Source organism: Artemia franciscana, chromosome 1, assembly GCF_032884065.1.
Source record: "Artemia franciscana chromosome 1, ASM3288406v1, whole genome shotgun sequence".
NCBI lineage: Eukaryota > Metazoa > Arthropoda > Branchiopoda > Anostraca > Artemiidae > Artemia > Artemia franciscana.
This window is the reverse complement of record NC_088863.1, coordinates 30,132,517-30,154,235: the sequence shown is the minus strand read 5'-3', so window position 1 is coordinate 30,154,235 and position 21,719 is coordinate 30,132,517. Positions and strand designations below refer to the sequence as shown.

Here is a 21,719-nt window from a genome sequence, read left to right as displayed (position 1 = left end):
TACCCTTTACCTTAGCTGGTTGGATAGGTTTGAAGCTCCAAACGAAAATTAAAGCTTCAAACCAATTAAAATATCGATTATAACGAGTCATTTTGCAACACGTATATATATATATATATATATATATATATATATATATATATATATATATATATATATATATATATATATATATATATATATATATATATATATATATATATATATATATATATATATATATATATATATATATATATATATATATATATATATATATATACATTAACACCATCTTATTTGTAAGCACCATGATCCGTGATCGTCTGTTGATTCTGCAAATCCACTGCTTTAATTCGTAAATTCTATTTTAATGGAAAATTCTTTCCTATTCTGTACTAGCGTTTTATAGATTGAAGATCACAAATATTGCAAAATCATTCTGGCTGACTGAATATGCCAAATTAGCCTACCCTGATGACTGGCATTTTTCATTATTTAATATTACTAGATGGCTCTTGCAAACTTATAATTCAAATTTGAAAGCACATTACAATTTTCCGAGGTAGGTCTATGGTGTAGGTCAAGGTGATAGGCTAGGATAGCCTCATGCGTATGACTAAGCTAGGAAAAAGAAAGGCTGGTCAATGATCAAAATTTAAATATTATTGGTAATAGTTAAGGACCGGGGACTATTTGAAGGGAACAATTTAAAACAGTCATAGCCAAGCTTAAATGCTGAGGCCTATTTATCTAATTCCTAAAATCATATTACTTCACATTAGCCCCAAATACTTAATTATGTTCAAGCCTAAATAAGCCCCTTCACATAACGATATAGGCCTATTTTAATAAAATAATTTTCAGTTCAGGATATGCAGAATAAACATAGTTAAACACTTTGCATGGGGAGAACCTTTATCTTCACTTCTTTCATTGCTGTACAGTTTTTTTTTAACAAATTCCTGAAAAATAAGCATGGATTTGATAAAAATTTTCTCCATTTTCAAATACAAAACACCATCAGTAGGCTACCATCTAATTATTTCTCACATCACATTGTTAATAGAAAAAAGAGAAATTTGTTTAGGTTAGACAGCAGCTGGTCACTTGTTTCAGCAATTTCTAATGACTTAGAGAATAGACACAAAAAATTTAGAAATATGATAGAAAAAGTATAAAACAACAAAAGAAGTGAAGATATAGACACAAAGAATATAGAAATATGGCAGAAAAAGTGTCAAACAATGAAAGAAGTGAAGATAAAGGTTCTCCCTGTGCAAAATGTGTTAGCTATGATTACTATAAAGTAAGGATAGTTTTCTTACCATATTTCTTTATGTGAAGGAGCTTATATAGACCTATATCATAATTTAAAATCCCCAACCACCATCCAGGTCAGCTTAGGTAGCATTGTTAGATTTTTTGGCCAGCAAAAAGGATTTACACAGATCATAAATTTGAGAAAATTTGTTTATAGCTTTAATTTTGGAAAAAAATCATATGATTAATATATGACATTTATGATATATATGAGCATGCTTAGGAGAATAAATTGTATTATTCCCTCCACCTGCCTGGGATTGATTGTATTGTTTTTTATATCTATGATGCATGCAACATTACAAAGGGAACAAATATGACAAGACAAATCTGAGCAGCTAAGGTAAAGGGTATTAAAAAATGTCTAAGTTAATTATAAACAAAAATGAAGAACAAAGAGATATAAATTTAGAATTACTTGCATTAGCAACAATTACAAGCCAAAAACAAAAGTGAAGAACAAAGAAATACCTGGTTCACTGTTACATGTATTCCTGTAGCAAACAAAGGTGATTCAGTTGGACATTGTTACTTATGATAAGAATCAATATATATAAACATGCTGCATGCCAAGTGTCAGGGCCCAGCCTCAAAAACAGCTACATAGTTTTTTTCTTAAAATTGGTACATTGACATTTCTGGCCACTAAAGCAATCTAAAAAGTTACTTCTTTGAAGTAGAATTTTATTGCATCCCACTCTCTCTGGTAGTCCCAGATATAGTCATAATAATAAATTTCTCCATTATAAGAATTTTTAGATGTGTCATAGGTTTTTTTTTTGTTTTTTGTTTTTTTCAAACAGAGTTCTCTAATCTCAGCTCAATGGCATTTTGTTTTACCTGAGTAAGTTACTATGGAATGTTGTTGAAAAATTACTTGAAATGAATTAAAAAGGTAAAAACAAAGGAAGCTAAGAGTTTCTGTACAGGAGGTGGTGTTGCCATCTTTATTAATGGTTGTATGCCTTGTTCTCCCCTACTGACCAATGGTCATGGAAATGAGGTTCATATTGGTTGGATCCTTATAACCCTATCAAATGGATAGAAAACCAATTTGAAATCTTCTGTACTTCAAACTATCAATGAATTTACAATAAAAATCAAGTGTAACATAATCTTCTCCATAAAGCTCCATGACCAGGAAGGAGCAGGGGAGAAAAATACCAACAAAAAGACATAAATAAAATCCATAATGCTATGCAGGAGTGATATCATGCTAGTCCCCCTTTTTAGTCTATTTGTAAAATCTGTTTTTAAATTTTTTCTTTATAAAGTATCTATTTAACTCTTTTTGGTCTTAAATTGTGCCTACTTAGTTCTTCAATACTTACTATATATATATTTTTTTTAATAATTAATTCCAGAAAAAGACCATGGGCCATAGGAAAATTACATAACAATTCCAGTTCCAACAATTACAATTCCAGTTTGCATCTGGAAATTTTCATGGATATCTGGATACACCATGAGGGGCTTTTTAATTCAGATAAGGGTAAAATATATTCTGTGCTTTCTGAATTCTTTTGTCTGAAAAATATTTCCCATACCGGGAATCGAACCCGGGCCTGCTGGGTGAAAGCCAGCTATCCTAGCCACTAGACCATATGGGATTGAAAACTGAAATATATGATCTTACAATTTTTCTTAAAAAATATTTGGTCCTACTAAATTGTAGGATAATTATTTTTGAGATTCAAATGTGTCGGAATATTGAAATGTTAGAATATTCCTATATTGCAAATATTCAAATGTTATAACAAATTTATGTGCAAATTTTGAGCCAAATCGGATGAGAGGAAGGTGTCAAAATAAGCATCTCAGTTTTTTTCCAACAAACAGAGAAAGCAAGAAGTAAAACGTAAGACAAGATATTTAGTTTTAAAAAAATGACTATCACAAGCCTCGAAGGACCGAATTTGCATTTTGCAGTAAAAAAAACCATAAAAATAATAATTATTAAAATAGCACAACAACAAAAACTGGCTTAACGATGACAAAAACAACAAAATCGGAAACGCAAAGTCATTCATTAGTCAAAAAACAAGAGCTAAGAGCTCAAATGGCACTTGTGACGAGGGCGGACGAGCCAAGAGCTCATATGGTATGAGCTCTAGCAAAATTCGAAGAATCAATAGATTGATTTAAAAGGAAAATCGGAGGTTTAATGCCGATCGGGATTTAAAATTAGAGCTCTGAGTCACGAGGTCCCTCTAAATATCAAAATTCATTAAGATCCGATCACCCACTTGTAAGTTATAAATACCTCATTTTTCTGCTTTTTCCTCAACCTTCAGCCCCCCTCCAGATGATCTAATCGGGGAAAACGACTTTATCAAGTCAATTTGTGCAGCTTCTGGAAATGCCTACCGATTTCCATCGTCCTAGCACGTCCAGAAGCACCACAGTCGCCAAAGTACTGAACCCCGTCCCCTAATTCCCCCAAAGAGAGTCGTCAATGGTAGCAGTTCCATTTTAACTTTTTAAGACACTCTCCATCTTGTCAGTTAGCGCCAAGTCTCTTGCTCTGGTGTCCTTCAGAAAATGGACCTTGAGTTCTTCAAGACACGACAAGATCTTTTATTGACAAATTAATGTTAAATAATTTTCTAAACAGGACGACGGGGAGCAGGTCTCGATGTGTCGGCCATAAAACAGAGGTAAGAAAATGCCAAAATAACAAAAAAAGAACAAAAAACATACAAGGTAGTAGATAACAGAGGAGGTCACCCCAGCGCGAGAATACCACAACAAAATTAATACTAATATCTATTATTCATCAATCCCAACGTCCAGACAAAGAACTATTTTTGAAATATGGTTTTTCAAAGAAATATGAGGAATCTGCTATCTAATTAAATAAAAAAAGTTTTTGCAGCTGAAAGTAAGGAGCAACATTAAAATTTAAAACGAACATAAATTATTACGTATATGAGGCGGTTCACCCCTTGTCAATACCTCGGTCTTTACGCAAAAGTTCGAATTTTGTTCTAATTATTTAAGAATGACCCCTGAATCACAAAGGCTGTTTAATTAGAATAAATAGCTCTTTTGAAAGTATTTAAAAAAGTTTAGTGTCAAGAGCGAGGTATTGACAAGGGGGTGAACCCCCTCATATACGTAATAATTTCTGTTCATTTTAAGTTTTAATGCTGCTCCTCACTTTTAGTCTAAAAAAACTTGTTTTTTATTGAATTTCTGATCGCTTTTTAAATACTGCTGGGATATCTGGCAAAATCTCTTCCCCCGTGAAATTAACCTCCTTGGATAGATCCTTCCACATAAACGTCTCCCCCCGACCCCTACCAGAAAATATCCCTCCTGAAAACGTCTGTATACTTCCCAATAACCAACACTGTATGTAAACAATCTTCTTACCTCTTTTGGGTGAGATTCTTTTCCGGTATGGGTTTCAATGGGCAATGAAGGTACAGGTTTTCAATCAAAATTCAATAAAGTACATCTAAGGATGTATTTGGGTCATTCCCATTAGTAACTTTACTCAAATCTACATCGCTAAGATTAGATCTCAGTTCATTCCTATTTAATTATGAAAAATTTCTCCTCTTCATTTGATTTTCTTTATTGAATATATTTTGCGCTTTGAAATCAGACATTAAAATACAATGATCAGATCAGATGTATCTTCCATAACCACGAATGTAGCCTCACATGGATAAGGTGCAAAAATGTTATCAGTCAGAGAAAAAGAAGAATTTGTTATTCGTGTCGGAATAAAACATACTGGGTTCATACCATGAGAAAGGTTATATTCTAAACTGAAGGGCATGTCAGTCAAATCCTTGCTGGCTTGATGGGAGGCATCCCATCAAGAATTGATGGAGAGGCATGGATTGATAGAGGCAATGATGGGAGGCATCCCGTCATTGCCTGTCAATATTGAAGTCCAAAGGATAAAAAATGGTATTCAAAAACTTGATTACACTTAACATATTTTGAAATTCGTCAATAAAATCTGCGATGCTAGATGAGGGAGGATGATAAATTACAGCAATAAAAAATTTATCATTATTTGATAAAAAAAATTCAACAATACAGCTTTAAAAAATCATCTGAGCATTCAGATATAGAAATTCTTGTTTCATCCGTGCCGAGATATAATTTTTAACTAGTATTGCTAAACCACCTTGCTTTTATCGAGTTCTGCTTACATGAAAAATTGCAAATCGCTAATATTAATTTCATTTGCCGAATTTTCATCTAAAAATGTTTCACAAACTCCAAGAATATCTGTACCTGATTCAAATAAAAAAAAATTCAGTTGCACCTTGCCTGCTCCTCCATCCACGACAGTCCAAAAAGATACTCTCCTCACATTTGGGTTTTTATGAACTATTTCATGAGAAAACAAATATTTATTTGAGGTATGATTTATTTGAGACTAAAAAAGAGTTAAATATTTACTTTTCAGTTAAATGACGTTAATTGACTTCACAAAGAAAAAAGTCAAATTTGTTTAGACTTGGAATCAATCCATCTTTTTCTTCTCTCCAACTTCACCGATTTAGCATAGAATTGGTGGGACTACTGGAGGAATCCAGGCCTGAAATCCATTCTGTTTAAGGTCACTTTTCTTCTGCGGGAGGGATGAGCGGATATCTCGGACAGACTTATTGAGATCATCGGATAAATGTACCTTAGAGAATATTGGACAATCATGCATGCAGGCTTTTTCCCTAAAAGCTCGATCGCGAAGTAGTTTGTTTGCTTGCAGAATCGGAAACTTATCCTTACAGTTGTCGAGTCGGATTTTAGTGAATTTTTCATTTAATTCGCCGACTAGGAATTCACGTTGAATATGTAATTTCCGCAATAGTTCACCAATTTTTTCCACGCCCTCTTCTTTCGACGAACCCCTTAGGTTCCAGGCTATGATGTTACTCTCTTGGTCAGCATTTTCTAAGCTCGGTACTTTATTTTTTAGGGGGCCAAGGCTGGGGTTGCCATAGGACTGGTCTGTTGATATCTGGATGTCCTTAACATCATTCTGTAGCTTAGTGATTGCGTCATCATGAACTTTTTTGGAACTTTCCAATCCTGGATGATAGCTTACTTATCTCACCTCTGATTTCTGACATTTCAATTCTCAGTCCTTATATTTCAGCTTGGTTGCTTGTCACAGTTGATAATATCTGCTGAAAATTCGTTATGAGTTTTTAAATTGATTTATGTATCGTCGCATTATCAGTGGATTCTAAATCCGTGTCTTTTCTTAGTTTTCCCCATTTAAGTTGTTAGAACAAATTAGCAAACACCAGCCAAGGAGACAATCACACTAATAGCAATTAGTTTATTACGGTATAACAGGTGTATAATTTACTTGTATTTCAACGGGCTCGCACGAAAACGATGCTGTTCGGCTGGGAGCATTGGATGAACTGAGAGGATCTTAATCCTTTTTTATCCTTAATAAATTACAATTATAATATCCTTTATAATAATAATATCCTTCACAAATAATTTTTTATCCTTTATAATAGCAATTAGTTTATTACGTGGCAACAGGTGTATAATTACACATATATCTCAACGGGCTTGCACGAAAACGATGCTGTTCGGCTGGGAGCATTGAATGAACTGAGAGGATCTTAATCCTTTTTTATCCTTAATAAATTACAATTATAATATCCTTTATAATAATAATATCCTTCACAAATAATTTTTTATCCTTTATAATAGCAATTAGTTTATTACGTGGCAACAGGTGTATAATTACACATATATCTCAACGGGCTTGCACGAAAACGATGCTGTTTGGCTGGGAGCATTGAATGAACTGAGAGGATCTTAATCCTTTTTTATCCTTAATAAATTACAATTATAATATCCTTTATAATAATAATATCCTTCATAAATCCTTTTTTATCCTTTATAATAGTAATTAGTTTATTACGTGGCAACAGGTGTATAATTACACATATATCTCAACGGGCTTGCACGAAAACGATGTTATTCGGCTGAGAGCAGTGAATGAACAAATTATTCAGTTGCTAATTTTTTGATAATGATAATATGGTGAATGGGATTCCTTTTCTTGCTCTTCAGCTCAACCAGAATGTAATCTCTAGCCTTGACTTTCTCAGTGTCAAATTGGAACTTACTGGTACGGGGCTCGTCTTCAACGTCCATACTGGAGTCTGAAGAGTTGTTGTATACATGTTCATCTACGTGGGAATTGTCACTCCAACTCCAGGTACGAGAAACAAACCTTTTGACATTTAGTCTTTTCCCTTCTCTGACTTCCTTCCTTTCCAGGACTGGGACTTTCTTGGCAGATACAGCTTTTATCCCTGAAGTAATACGTTCTTTCACAGGGGATTCAGTGAGCATTTCTGAATTTTTCAATTTTTTCCTATTGATTTTTGTGGTGAACTCTTTTGGAAAGGGGCTTGCATGGATGATCTCTTTTAACAAATCATCTGCTTGTCTTTACTTCTCATATAGAGACAGAACCTGTGCTCTGTCTGTTTTTTGGGTATATGTTAAAGAAGGAGTCTGAATGTCGCACAGGACTTGTGCTGAGCATAGAAACTTACCTTATAAGTGCTTCACTAGATGTGGTAGGCATTCTGTCTGAGACAAATGATTAGAGGAACTCATGATCCTTGAAGACATCTCAGTTAGTGGGGTAGACCCCACTTGTTCTGATCCCACTAATTATATTTTCAGGAGTGAAAGCCTTTGGATATGCTTTCCCGAGCAGCTCAGCAATGTTATACACTGATACAGTTTTGTATTTATGGACATTCGTAAAACTTAAGGCTTCCTGGTGTCGTAGGCCTCAAGGGGCACTATGACTGTCCTTTCTAGAGGCTGTAGTCTGTGAGTAGTGTGATTAGGGGTAGTTAAAAATACATCACCATTATTTTAGCTAGATCAAGCAATTCAGTGGTGTATCGGCTGATCTGGTCATCTATTTTCAGAAGCATAGATGACTGTTTGGAGGGTTTGACGTAACTGATAAAATAGCGCAAGTAAAGCAAAGAATGAGAGGCAAGTCATCCAGCCAGAAGCATTTTCTAAGCCGATCATGATGGTTCCTGGTAAATCTCCCTTGAGTAAAACTTCCGAATACTGTTTTCCTGGGGAAATAAGTAGAGGAGGGAATGTATTGCCAATGCATTAACACCAGCACAGATAGTGGTCAACTGACCTCATTCTGGTGATGTTACCTTTCTTACTTACTTCTGCCCACGATGTGCAATGATCTTGGTTTGTGGATCTTTTCAGACCGGTTCGTCAACCTTCCAAATGTCTTGTGGTCTGAACATGTTTTTATCTAGACCTCGCTCCTGGTTGTTAAAGAAAGCTCCTACAAAGTGACGGTTGAAAGCATTGTCCGTCATAACCTTTTACCTTCTGGCGTTCTCATTGAAAGAGTTAAGGCGATTCATGAAACCTTGGTACCAGTCTTTACCTGTAATTACTCCACGGTCTCTACTACCTTTGCGTTTCCCGTTACCCGGTACTTTTATACTCTTAATAATGGCATAAGTATATGCAAATTTACTTGCTTCTAGGGGAGTACAGTCGAAAAGCATATCTGCTACCGTTTTCAAGTAAGTTTTTGGTCCTTTTTCTTGTTCTTCTGTAAATATTTATCATGTGTTGTAAAAGGGTGGAAAGAAACTCAGGTTCAGACTTTGTAAAAGGATATTCAGCTTCTCAACCTTTTTTTTTTATGTAGTCTTGCAGCGTTCCTCCAGGGACACCCATGGCACATTCAGAGAATCTGACTGACTTTTAGTCACCCAAGACAGAAAAAACTGCTGTTTTCTTTTCTTCTGGTTCCCAGCCACCGTTATTTCTTTTCTCTTCTGTGTTACTTTTTAAGCATTTTATTTTAAATAAAATAAAAAAAAAATGAATTTTAGTTCACCTACTGGTCTGACAGGATGAAACAACACATGAATTAATCGAGTTTGGGTTTTGGGCTTGCCTTCAACCTTAAAATATGCTGTTTACACAGCTTTTACAAGCATAGCTCACTTTCGGACACCTTAGTACGGAATACCGGACCTACCCCGGGTAATGTGGCCGAATGTGGGAGTTTGACATCCTGCAGGATGAAAAAATGCTAACAGCGAAGGGGTAAAAATGGCGCGCCTCGAACGCTGCCAAAAGACAGGCAAGTAATAAGAGAATACAACATGAAGTTACGGCTCTTCTAGTATTCATAATAGGCGTAGGCCCTCAGACAAAATTAAACAAAATTCCAGATTCAATCACAATAAAATGTGATCCATTCTGATGTTTTTGGGTAAAAGTATTAAGCAGGAGGGAAAGGATTTTCATGAATTACATGTGTGTGTGTTTTTTTTTTTAATGAAACATTGATAATTTAAGAAAATCGGGGATAAAGTACTAATCATAAAGCAAGAAGCTGTTATCTAACTGTAAGGTGATTTGTGTAAAATCACTTTTATGATGTTTATGTTTTCTGGAAATTCGAAGTAGGATAGTGGGTCTGTTATACTATAGTATTGCGGGAAAAGTAGGACATAGAAAAGTTAAAAGTTTAAATTTAAAGTTTTAGCTTAATATAGAATGACAAGTTGTCCTGTGGTGGCGCAGTGGATTTGACCTTAGCTTGGTAATACGGGACCCAGAGATTGAATCACGCTGCAGGAATGCACTACAGGGCCGACGCAGGGACCTTAGTAGTCAAGAAGCGTAGTTAATTCTTAAATAAAATAATAGAATGACGAGTTTCTAAAGACCTATACTCAAAGGACCTTGGGAAGCATTTATACCCCCCCCCATCACAGAATCGGCTGCCCTTCCCCCTAGACGAGATGCTGCCTATGCCCATGTCAAGTAGTCTAAAAAATACTTATTATTTAAGTAAAATTTTGGAGGAATACTTGTTACTTAAGCTTAAGTAAAAATTCTCTGGAGTACTTAGTATTTGTACTGAAGTAAAAAGCAAAAGTACTTCGTAAAGCACTGCACACATACATGTAGATAATTATAATTTAAAGAATACGTCTAACTGCATCATGTAATATGCAATTAATTTTCATCAGTGCTTTCTTATTTTCAAATGAGCCCCTATCTAATTTATGCAAAATCAGTTGTGAAACATTTATTGATTTGCTAATCCTAAGCATTAATTCAGCTTACTTAGAATTTTTTTTTAGCAAGTTACAGACTGCTTAGCAAATTGCCAATTTTCATGTACGAAGTTTTGTGTAGGCATCAATTCTCCTATACATCTGAGTGAATGAAATCTTTGAAAAAAAAAATCTTTTCGGAAAGTAATAAAAGTAAATTGAACGTGATAAATGTATTTGTTCTGCGAAATTGTTTTGCTTTCTTTTTTGTAGATTTTATAAGTATTAGGATTTTGTTGTTGTTGTTGATATCAAAACCAGCAAATACCACAGTATTCGAAATATACAAACATCAAAACAAGAAGAACAATAGGGGCTTTTTTTGGCAAGATAGTGGAAATCTAATTTGAATTGATATATTTTTATTGATATATTAATTTAGCAAAACATAAATTTTTAGAAGAAGAAAAACTTACACCAGCATGCGACCAATAGAACTAAAATAATTTTTTTTTAAATATTCCCAGTATCCTTACTTCAGCGAAGTTCAACCAGGGCTGATAAATAAAGTGAGATGAAACAAGACAATTCATTGAAATGAAAAAAAAGAATAATTAAAAACACGTTTTTAGTGCTAATCTTGCTTTTTTGGCAGCTGACCTCAAGGGTCTATTTGTGACTAGTTCTGTGTTAATATCTAATGGTTTGTTTAAATGTTTTGTAAGATCTTTTTAATTCAATTTGTGTATAGAACATTTAGTGAATGTTCTCCCAAGTCCCTATTTAAGGAAATATTATTATTAATCTTAAATCCGATTTCAATTGCTTCTCGAACTACCTGCTTTATACCTAGGTCATTGCTAATAAGGGCGGATTCTTCAAAAAGTATTTTGTGGCTAGGATATTCAAGTACATGGCTGCTTAAAGCAGAATCAAAAGAAACAGAAGTAATATTAGAATTTAGAGCTTTGGTAATATCATCTTTATGCTGCTGTAGACGTTTCTCTAAATTATGGTGAGTTCTACTTACATAGTATTTGCCAAAGTTGCATGGTATTTTATAGACTCCTCTTTGGCGAATACCTGGGGTTTTATCTTTACCAGAATTCAGACGGCCCTTATACTTAGGGCCGAAATATTCATTCAAACTAGATTTCCACTGTCTTGCGAAAAGAATTGTTTCTGATGGAAAGGCAGTGTGGTCTTCGTCGTTATTTTTTCGAAATATGTATAGTTTTCAATAAGACACAAACGACAGTGTAGCCTTTTGGGGGATTGGAGGAGGTGGTGGTCTTTCACATATTTGTGGTAATTTTTGTTGGTTTTAAGTTGAACTAATTAAAAATAATTTCTATCCGTATTCACTTGATCATTCATGATAATATCTGTTATTTTAAGTCCGACTTAGTAATTCATGCTAATTTTTCCCCAAGAGTATCATTTTATGTACGCACAAATTTACAAGAAAATAAAAGCCAGAGAACCTTTGGTTTGTTTGGCCAACTCAAACATCTGAAACATACACCTATAAAAATAAACAACATTTCTGTTCGTTTTAGTTTTATCTTACTACAGTATATTTCTTTATTCCTTCTTGTTTCAGCTTTTAATACCTCTTTGCTTTTTTTAACTTTTCGGGGAAAATATTTAAAAAAGGTAATATATATCATTTTCAATGGACCTAGTTCTATTATTCGTTAAACTTAGACATATTTGTAAAGTCTTTTAACTTTTTGTGCTTAAGGACTAAATGCTGGATAACAATTTAAACTTCACCTAGTTTTACGAGTACCTAGGTTAAGAGAGGGAAAATTTGAATATTCACTCAAAATTTTTGCTTGGCTCCTGATTTTTTGCAATGATTTTTGTATAAACTTTTCCGATAAAATGAGGGTTAATGGGGGCGAAGATTTTAAATCACATTAATTCAAAATATGTATATTTGGTATTCTATGGGGTCAAAGCCCCTCTCGCCCGCAGTTTTCGGACATTGTATATAAACGTGTCTTATTTCATCGATGTACTAAAATAATCTTTATATGTTCTTTTTGTTGTAGCTGACTTTCAAGGCAAAGAACACGTATACGCTGACTCAAAATTTGATGGTAGCTACAAGTTTGGTTAACTAATGGTTTGTTTCCAGTTATTATCCAGTATATGTCTCCTGTACCAAATTCTACGAAATTGATTTTATAATTCCGATTACTCAAAACATGTCAGTCAAAAGATTCCATCCATGATCTAAAGTTTGTCCGTATGAGATATGAAGGATCAAATCCTATCGCAATTTAGAGGCTTTTGTTAATCCACTTCTATCGTTTTGAATTCATATTGACCATTTACCTGTAAAACTTCGACAAAATTTTTAGTCTATGCATCTTTTAAAACACATTATTTGATTTTCAGTTAAAAATAATTGATCATTTTTCCTATGCACCTCATTTAGGTTACTGTAAAATCATGCATTTAAATACTTTTTTCGATGCATGTAAAACCCTTACAGATGCGTCAAAATAAAGCAGTAAGAATATTTGAAATTTTTACATCGATCATTAAATCTTAAAAAAATGAATCAGTGAAAGAAACACTATTTTCCCTGAATTTTTCTAGAATTAAGATAGATAAGGGAAATATATTCCAATTGGGTACTTTAAAGAACTAAACCAGCAAATTATAGGAAAATCCACAGAACATTCATCTTACGGAAAATTATAGGCAGTGCTATAGCATTGCCTATAGTAAAGAGCCATAAGGTTTATATGGATTATTATTTGTTGATTTTTTCCCAGGTGCACTTTGTGTGGAAGTGGTGGCTTTATAAACTTTGGAGAGGGCTTATTCGATTGTAAATTTAAAGTTCTAGTGCCCATTTGAAGAGTCAAAGTCATTGGAGGGCAACCATTCCCCCAAATCGTTTTTTCCCCAATTCAACCGATCGAAATGACAAATCGAATAGTCCAAAGGTCAAATAACCATTCCTCAAGGGGGACAACCTCTCTTCGAGCCCTCGGGGCAAGAGGTATAAACTATGCAAGTTGCCAAGTGTTAAGATATAAGGTTTTTTTTATTAAGAAATAAGGACATGTTTAACCCCGAATTATCCAAAAAGGCTTAGAATATCAAGGTGAATCTTTCAAGAAATGTTGAGAGGGACGCCAAATACAGTAAAATCACTCTGTGTCCTTGTGTCCTTGCTGGTTGTGAAAATAGAATATCAGGAATATCTAAGCAAAGGCTCATGGTATTAGGTTGAAACTTTCAATGTATATAGAGAGGTAGTTGAAGATTGACTGGAGGGTAACCAGCCTCTCGCTTCTCCTTGCCCCCTCCGTAACAATGGTAACAATATTGTAATTGTCATTTTGTTCAAAATAGTCAAAAAATCTAATAGCTGTGCCTCCAGGGATGCCATGCCCCCGTAGCCCCAGGGTAAGAATTGTAAATTATGTAGTTCATCCATTTTTTTCATGCTGGATTTACCATTAGGAAAAGGAGAAAATTTTGATTTTGGGTGCATCCAAAAAGGCCATGGCTATTAAGCTGAAACTTTGGAAAACGTTGAGAGGTTATCTTAAACTAAATTAAAAGGCACTATGTAGACTCAGTTTATCAAAATGGTGGATCTTTAATATCTTAAGAACTGCTGAGGGTATTAAGTTTAAACTTTCAGGACATATTAAGGTGGATGTTTTAAAGTGGTTGGATGGCTACCAGTTCTTCTCCCATGCCCTCTTTAGCTGCCCTCTCTCCAAAAATATTTGATCAAAATTTTGTAATAGTCATATGGTTGAAAATAGTCTAATGGTCAAATTACTATCCCTATGGGTTTGGCATAACCACTCCACAGCTTTGGAGAGGAATACCGAACCCTCCAATGCCCTCTTTAGCTGCCCTCTCTCCAAAAATATTCGATCAAAATTTTGAAATAGCCATCTTGCTCAAAATGGTCTAAACATCAAATAAGTATGCCTATGGGAATTGCATAACACGCCATAGCCTTGAAGAGTAATGCCGAACTCAGTCAGTGCATACAATGTTCATGCTAGCTATAAATAGGGCGTATCAGCAGGAATCAAAGGAATGGCGGGGGGCATTAAGTTGAAACTTATAGTGTATGTTCAAGGGATTGTTGAAAAATGGTTTGAGGGCTACATGATTCTTTCTTTGCCCGTATTAGGTTCCCTCTCCCCTCGACACTGATTAAATTTTGAAAAGTGATTTTGTTAAAAACTGGTAAAAGGTCTAGTAAATGTGCCTCGGAGATTCACAACAAATTGTGAATCTCTGTGTCCAAGGTGCGACATGTCTAACCTTCTACCGGAAATTTAAAAGGAGTATGGGGTTTATAGGAGGCAAGTGCTCGAAGTCCCAGTTTCTTCAATGTTGAATCCATGTATCTTCGGAATCAAAAGATCAGGTGCCTTCAGACTTCCAGGATTATCTTGCTCTCTGACTGTAAACCAAACAGTATGCCACATCATAGTACTTCGATGGCTAGCTTCGGATTTTTCGAAAAAGGGCCATTTTCAAGACTGTTGGAAATTTCATGGATCCAACCCCCTTTCATTTTGAATCTTTGTGTGCTATTAGGTCCTCTAGGCCTAGGCCACACACCCTTTAAGTTCCAAGTAAATAGGGAAAAAATAACTTTTGGCAAAACTGTGTTGTGTGCGGACGTCCCACTGGCCCAGGGTACACACTAGTATACAGTATGTACCCTTCCCATTTTTACTTTAGCCTATATGTGAAAAACTGCAGTTTACTTAATTTATGGCCCTGGCCTGTGTAGGTGATGTTACCGCTGACGTGTATTTCTTTGTCCTTTTGAATGATTATAATCTTTGTCCTGTGAGCAAAATGGATATCTCTGTCTTTTAACCAGTCTGAATGGAGTAATACAGCGACACTTAGCGCATTAATCTTTTTGTTTGGGGGGGGGGATTTGTGGGCCAAATTTACACTTTTAGCACTGCAGTCGCTTTTGGCCTTCAATAATGGCATTAGAAGTTTCGATTTACGATCGAATAGAACCCTTCAGAACTTCAAAACGTGAAAGATCCATCATTCTTTACTAAGTCGAAAGTACTTGTGCGTGCATTGAAAAAATTATCTCGTGAGATAAGCTACTGAAGTCACATTAAAAAAATATTCACTTAGTCTTTCGTGATAGTAATTTATCAATTAATTTTGGAAGTGCTCTAAAGAAATTAAGCTATTATCATCTATTCCAAATTTATTTTTTTCAGGCTTTAAAATGGCCAGCGAGACAGTTTTGAATGGGGTCAGTCTGTATCAACAGTTCGTTGCATTGCACCGGGAGCAGCTGGTGTCATCAGGTGTTCCTGTTTATCTATGGGAGGCCTTATTTTACAAGCTTGAGAAACATATATTTGATGCTGGGGCAGTTTTTGGGCTTATGCAAATTGAGTATGAAGAGGGTGAAAAACTTAAAAATGATCCGTCGTTCACTGTTCTGGTAACAGATGAAGAAGGAATTCAGTGCAATGACCCAAGTCATATTTATCTCATCGATCATGCTTGGACATTCAGGCCAGAAAGTGCCAGGGATCAGTTGATCCACGTTGACTCTCTTCGTACAAGAATGAGGATATTGATGGAAATTGAAGGTGACCTAAATACAGAAGAATTAGCAGATGCTGTTATGAGTCAAGTATGGAAATATGCATCTTGCTATAGTATTGGTGGAGAAATTCAACCCGAAAAGAAAGTCCCTATTTGGTATGTAATGGATGAATTTGGTTCAAGAATTAATCATTCTGATCAACCAAATTGTCGAGTTGTACCTTTCTTCTACATAACTGAACAAGCAGCATATTCCTTGCTTTTCCCAATTAAGGACATTCCTTACTCCAGTGTTGCGACTCGTGACTATATTGAAGGCCCATTTAAATCTGAAATACATAGAGAAGCTTTACTTTTACCTTGGAAGCCAACTGACTTCACTTCTATCTCTCTCCAGCAGAGGGAGCCTGATATAAGCTACTTCACTTCTGGAAGGAAAAACGAAACCTTAAGATATGGTGACGCCCCTGACCCAATAATCTGTAAAAACAGGCCTTTGAAAGTGTATACCCAGTACCCATTCATTGCAGAAAATTTGAGGGACCCTAGGTTTGAAATTACTGAAGATGAGAATAGTGCAGATATTTGCTGGTATGTTTCTGCTTTTAAAGATTTTGAGACGTTGAGCCTTCAGACACCTAATCGTATTATAAATCAATTTCCATTTGAATACATTTTGACAGTTAAAGACCTTCTTGGAGTGGTTTGCCGTCGAAAAGCACCAAATAACATAACGTGTGACAGGGAAACATTGAAAACGTATCCGTCATGGCTGCCTGCGACGTTTGATTTAAATACTGAAATAGAAAAGTTTGCTGCGTATTTCCAGGCAAGAGAATCCAAGGGAATAGATAATCATTGGATCTGCAAACCTTTTAATCTTGCTCGCAGTTTGGATACTCATGTGACAAATAATTTGAGTTTTATTCTTCGTTTGCCCTTTTCAGGGCCAAAAATTGCTCAAAAATATGTTCATGATCCAGTTTTATTTCATCGTCCCGAAATTGGAAATGTGAAATTTGACATGAGATATTTAGTCCTGTTGCGAAGTGTTAAACCGTTAAAGGCATTTGTTTACAATCGTTTCTGGCTCCGATTTTCGAACAAGCCATTCGAATTGGCCCATCTTGAAGATTATGAGCGACACTTCACTGTGATGAATTATGGTGAAACTGAACTTTGTCAAATGTACTGCCATGACTTTGTTCAGCAGATTGAAGAACAATATCCTGAAATATCTTGGACAGAAACTGAAGAAAAGATCATTAATATGCTCAAAGATATGTTAACAGCAGCAACTGAGAAGGAACCCCCCATAGGTATAGCTCACAATCCTCAATCTCGAGCAATGTATGCTGCAGATCTGATGCTTTCTTGGGAAAATTCCAATGGCTGCAAGATAATAGAGCCAAAGTTATTGGAAGTTAATTTTTCGCCAGATTGTGAAAGGGCGTGTGATTATTATCCGGACTTTTATGACAATATATTTTCTACACTGTTCTTGGATGAATCCAAGAATGCTAATATGCACGTTCTGTTTGATCATAAATAAAGTCTACTTGTCTAATTTTTATTTTAACTTGTATGTTGTACCTTACTTATTAAACTGTTTCCTTTCTTCCCCGAAACGATACTAACTTAAAATATCAAACAGTTCAATAGTAACCAAAACTCTAAAAAAAACGGAATTTTTTAAAAATAGTTACATCAAAAGAATCGCATTTTCATGCTGATTTTAAATATATAAGTTTTATTAAGTTTAGACTTACCCATCAAAAGTTACGAGCCACCTAAGAAAATTTGCCCTATTTTAGAAAATAAGGGGAAACACCCCTTAAAAGTCATAGAATCTTACCGAAAATCACCATCAAATTCAGCGTATTATAAAACCCTGCAGTAGAAGTTTCAAGCTGCTATCTACAAAAATGTGGAATTTTACATTTTTTTGCCACAAGAAAGATCACGGATGCGTGTTTATTTGTTTGTTTTTTCCCTATGGGTGATCGTATTGACCCAGTGGTCCTAAAATGTCGTGTGAGGGCTCGTTATAACGGAAATTAAAAGTTCTAGTGCCCTTTTTAAGTGACCAAAAAAATTGGAGGGCACCTAGGCCCCCTCCCACGCTCATTCTTTCCCAAAGTCACCCGATCAAAATTCTGAGATAGCCATTTTATTCAGCATAGTCGAAAACCTAATAACTTTGTCTTTGGGGACGACTTACTCCCCCACAGTCCCCGTGGGAGGGGCTGCAAGTTACAAACTTTGACCAGTGTTTACACATAGTAATAGTTATTGGGAAGTGTACAGACGCTTTCAGGGGGATTTTTCTGGTTGGGAGGAGGGGGTTATACGGGGGGAACTTTCTAGGGAGGAATTTGTCATGGGGGAAGAGAATTTTCATGAAGGGGGCGCAGGATTTTTCTTAGCATTTTTTTAAAGAGCAATGAAAAAATAAATCTGAAAAAGTTTCTTCAACTGAAAGTAAGAAGCAGCATTAAAATCTAAAACGAACAGAAATTATTACGCACATGATGGGGTTCACCTCCTCCTAATACTTCACTATTTACGCTAAAGTAATTTTATTGATTTCAACTATTTATTCTACGGCCTTTGTGATTTAGGGGTCATTCTTACCGAATTGGGACAAAATTTAAGCTTTAATGTAAAGAGCGGTATTGACGAGTGGGCGAACCCCCTCATATACGTAATAAAAACATACGAATTTAGAAGTTCGTTACGCAAGCTAGTGCGTAAGTTACGTGTATTTTTACTAGTAAAAACGTTCGTAAAATTAAAAGTTCTAGTTGCCTTTTTAAGTTACCAAAAAATTGGAGGGTAACTAGGTCTACTCCCCCGCTCTTTTTTCTCTCAAAATAGTCCAATCAAAACTTTGAGAAAGCCATTTATCCAAAAAATTAATTAATCTGCAAATTTCCTTTAATTATTCATGTGCAGAGAGCCAAAGTCAAAACATGCATTAATTCAAAAACGTTCAGAAATTAAATAAAAAAACAAGTTTTTTAAACTGAAAGCAAGGAGCGACATTAAAACTTAAAACGAACAGAAATTACTCCGCATATGAAAGGGGCTATTACCTCCATAACGCCCCGCTCTTTACGCTAAAGTTTTTTACTGTTTTAAAAAGTAGAGCTGTAAGAAAGACTCGAACTGAATGGATTTATTTGTTTGTTTTTTTTTCGAAGAAGGACGCCGCTTGCACAATTACGCACTTGAGACGATCTAATAAAATATGACAATAAAACGCAAGACCAGATGTTCCAGTGAAGCTTTTCAATAAAATAGGATTTTTTCATCATTTTGTTAGATTTCTTTGCAAGATTTGTGTCATCACAAACAAGTTCAATTCAGTCTTGCGCATGGATATTCATAGGATGAAGCTCGAAAATTTTTTACCACTTCAGATATGAGGCTGGTGCTGAATATTTTCAGTTTTACGGTAGCTTGAGTTCTATTCGTTTAAACTAACATAGGTGTATGAGGTAAAGATACAATTCCATGTTCACTGAGTGATCGGCCTGACAGTGGTGGCCATTTTTGTTTTCTTGACTCCGTTTGGTATTATTCCAGAAATTCCTTGCAAATTTCTGCCGACCTGCAAACAACACTGGTCCTTCTTGTTGATATGAATTATTATATGATTTTTGTAAGATGGTGAATAATAATGGCTACTGGAGGATGAGGCAAGATGTTCATGCCAGAAGGCGCGTGGTCAGATATACTAAGTGGCTCTGCAGACACAGCTGGTTGGAGAGAGAACGAGAAAGACAAAGGATACCAACATAGATTTCATTGGGATTACCTCACACTACTACTACTACCAATAACTCACTGCAGCACCAAGCCGCATGAGACCAACACAGCTACACACGCTCATCCTCCAGCCTAATCTATTCATGGCCTCCTTCTTTACACCCTCCCAGGAACTTCTCATTTCCTTTAAATCTTTATTTATGACAATCTCCCAACCTAGACAAAGACGACCTGCTTTCTGTGTAGCCCCAGACGGTTGGCCAAAAAGGACAGTCTTCGGCAATCTGTCATCCGCAAAACGTGGCCTAACCATCTCAATCTTTCTTTCATAATAGCCCTAGAAAGCGGGATTGAACCACATTTTTCGTACAAACTACTGTTTGAAATACGGTCAGTCAGCCGGGTACCCAGAACAATCAGTAGGAAACTTCTGTGGAAAACATCTAGTAAATTTTCATCTGCTTTTCGGAGCGCCCATGCTTCAGAGCCATATTTAACCGCTGTCATCACTATAGCTTCCAATATTCTAATCTTGGTTTGCAGACTTATCTTTCTATTCTTTCAAACTTTTTTTAACTGTGAAAAAACACCCTGAGCCTTAGCTATTCTACTTTTAACATCTTCACTGCTCCCACCGTCTTTACTAATAATACTACCAAGGTAAGTGAAGCTGCCAAGCTGATCAATCTTTTCATTACCCAATGGCACCTTTTAATCTTCACTTATTCCTAGCCTTAGTGACTTAGTCTTCTTCACATTAATTTTCAAGTCTATTCTAGCACCTTGAACTCGCAAAACCTCTAAAAATTACCTCACACTGGACATCCAATAAACCATTAGAACTACTATTTCGTCCACATCGAGGCTGCTCACGATATAAGACTTGGACATATGTGCTTGGATCTTCAATATTTAGGTCCCGAACACCAGCTTTATATGCACATATGGGATGCCTCAAGATACTACATGAATTTGATAGCGCTTCAAAATTATCACCTATATGGTTTGAAATTACATCACCGGTCCAATAGACTAGAATACGCACACATCAAACACACAGAAAAGGCTAATGATCTATCATTTTTAATGAAATGTTTACTATTAAGTACAAAACTATTTGTATAAACCCAATCTAACTTCCAGCAGCCATTTATAGCAAATATGAATATAGCAATTCTTTTCAGCAGTATATTAGGTAAGTTTTTCCTTTATATGTACCTCCTGAATGACCTTTGAGACGAAGAGACAGTATCCTGTAACTTAAAAAGTTTATATAATAGCCACAACTAACCGCTAATGGTATTTGCAAACCTGAAATTGACCAGTTCGTCTACACCATATTCTTATTAAGATTCAAATACTCAGCAGTTTGCTACCATTACGCAACAAAGGTGTTTCTTCTCTTTCTTCAAACGCGTGAATTTGTACATCCTACTCTTATTCAAGGGTACTTCTCGCGTCTCTGAACTTCTTCTGGGACTGCTCCCTCAACAAACATCTTAATCACACACTAAAGTAATATCATTCTGAAATACCGAGGAGGGAGGAGTAGTAAGTATCTCTAGGCTATTTTAACAGTATTTCATTTACAATGCTACTACAGGCCCATTACAAGTTTAAATTTGTCTTAAAATCCAATTAACTTTTCTCAAAAGTTGGAGTGTAGGTACAACCCAGCGCTAGCTTAATTCGTCACATGACCTTAATATTCAAATTACAATAAACATCTTGGCCGAGGAGATGGACACGTGGATTGAAAGAAATGAAAAAATATATCACAGGATTATTAATAATCCTGCTTATCTAGCAATAAACATGCTTATTCACCCTAGATCTTTGTAATTATTGACTGTTCTTCTTGATCAACTTGCCTTTCCCTCGAGTATATTCCTTATCAATTGTCTGATTTATAATGCTGCTTATGGCTGCACTATAAACGAGAGCTGAACTTTAAATCGATCTTATTATATCCTACTGATACGATGCATGACG

At 35.4% G+C, this 21,719-nt stretch overlaps 1 protein-coding gene and 1 non-coding gene across 4 annotated transcripts; one reads left to right on the top strand and one right to left on the bottom strand.

Annotated features, from left to right (window-relative positions):
* Positions 1–474: 474 nt before the first annotated feature.
* Positions 475–17,584, top strand: LOC136028290 (tubulin--tyrosine ligase-like protein 12). 3 transcript variants are annotated; one of them, XM_065706044.1, is made up of 3 exons: positions 509–544; positions 7,404–7,513; positions 15,620–17,584. In XM_065706044.1, the coding sequence occupies exons 2-3, from the start codon at positions 7,477–7,479 to the stop codon at positions 17,506–17,508; spliced, it is 1,926 nt and encodes a 641-aa protein (XP_065562116.1). In that variant the 5' UTR covers positions 509–544; positions 7,404–7,476; the 3' UTR covers positions 17,509–17,584. The 3 variants fall into 3 exon arrangements, with proteins under 3 accessions (XP_065562122.1, XP_065562116.1, XP_065562132.1); XM_065706050.1 differs by lacking the exon at positions 7,404–7,513 and having other exon boundaries at positions 475–544; XM_065706060.1 differs by lacking the exons at positions 509–544; positions 7,404–7,513 and adding an exon at positions 12,441–12,504.
* Trnae-uuc (transfer RNA glutamic acid (anticodon UUC)) lies at positions 2,841–2,912 on the bottom strand. Its single transcript has one exon. It is a non-coding gene; the product is annotated as a tRNA-Glu (tRNA).
* Positions 17,585–21,719: the final 4,135 nt, after the last annotated feature.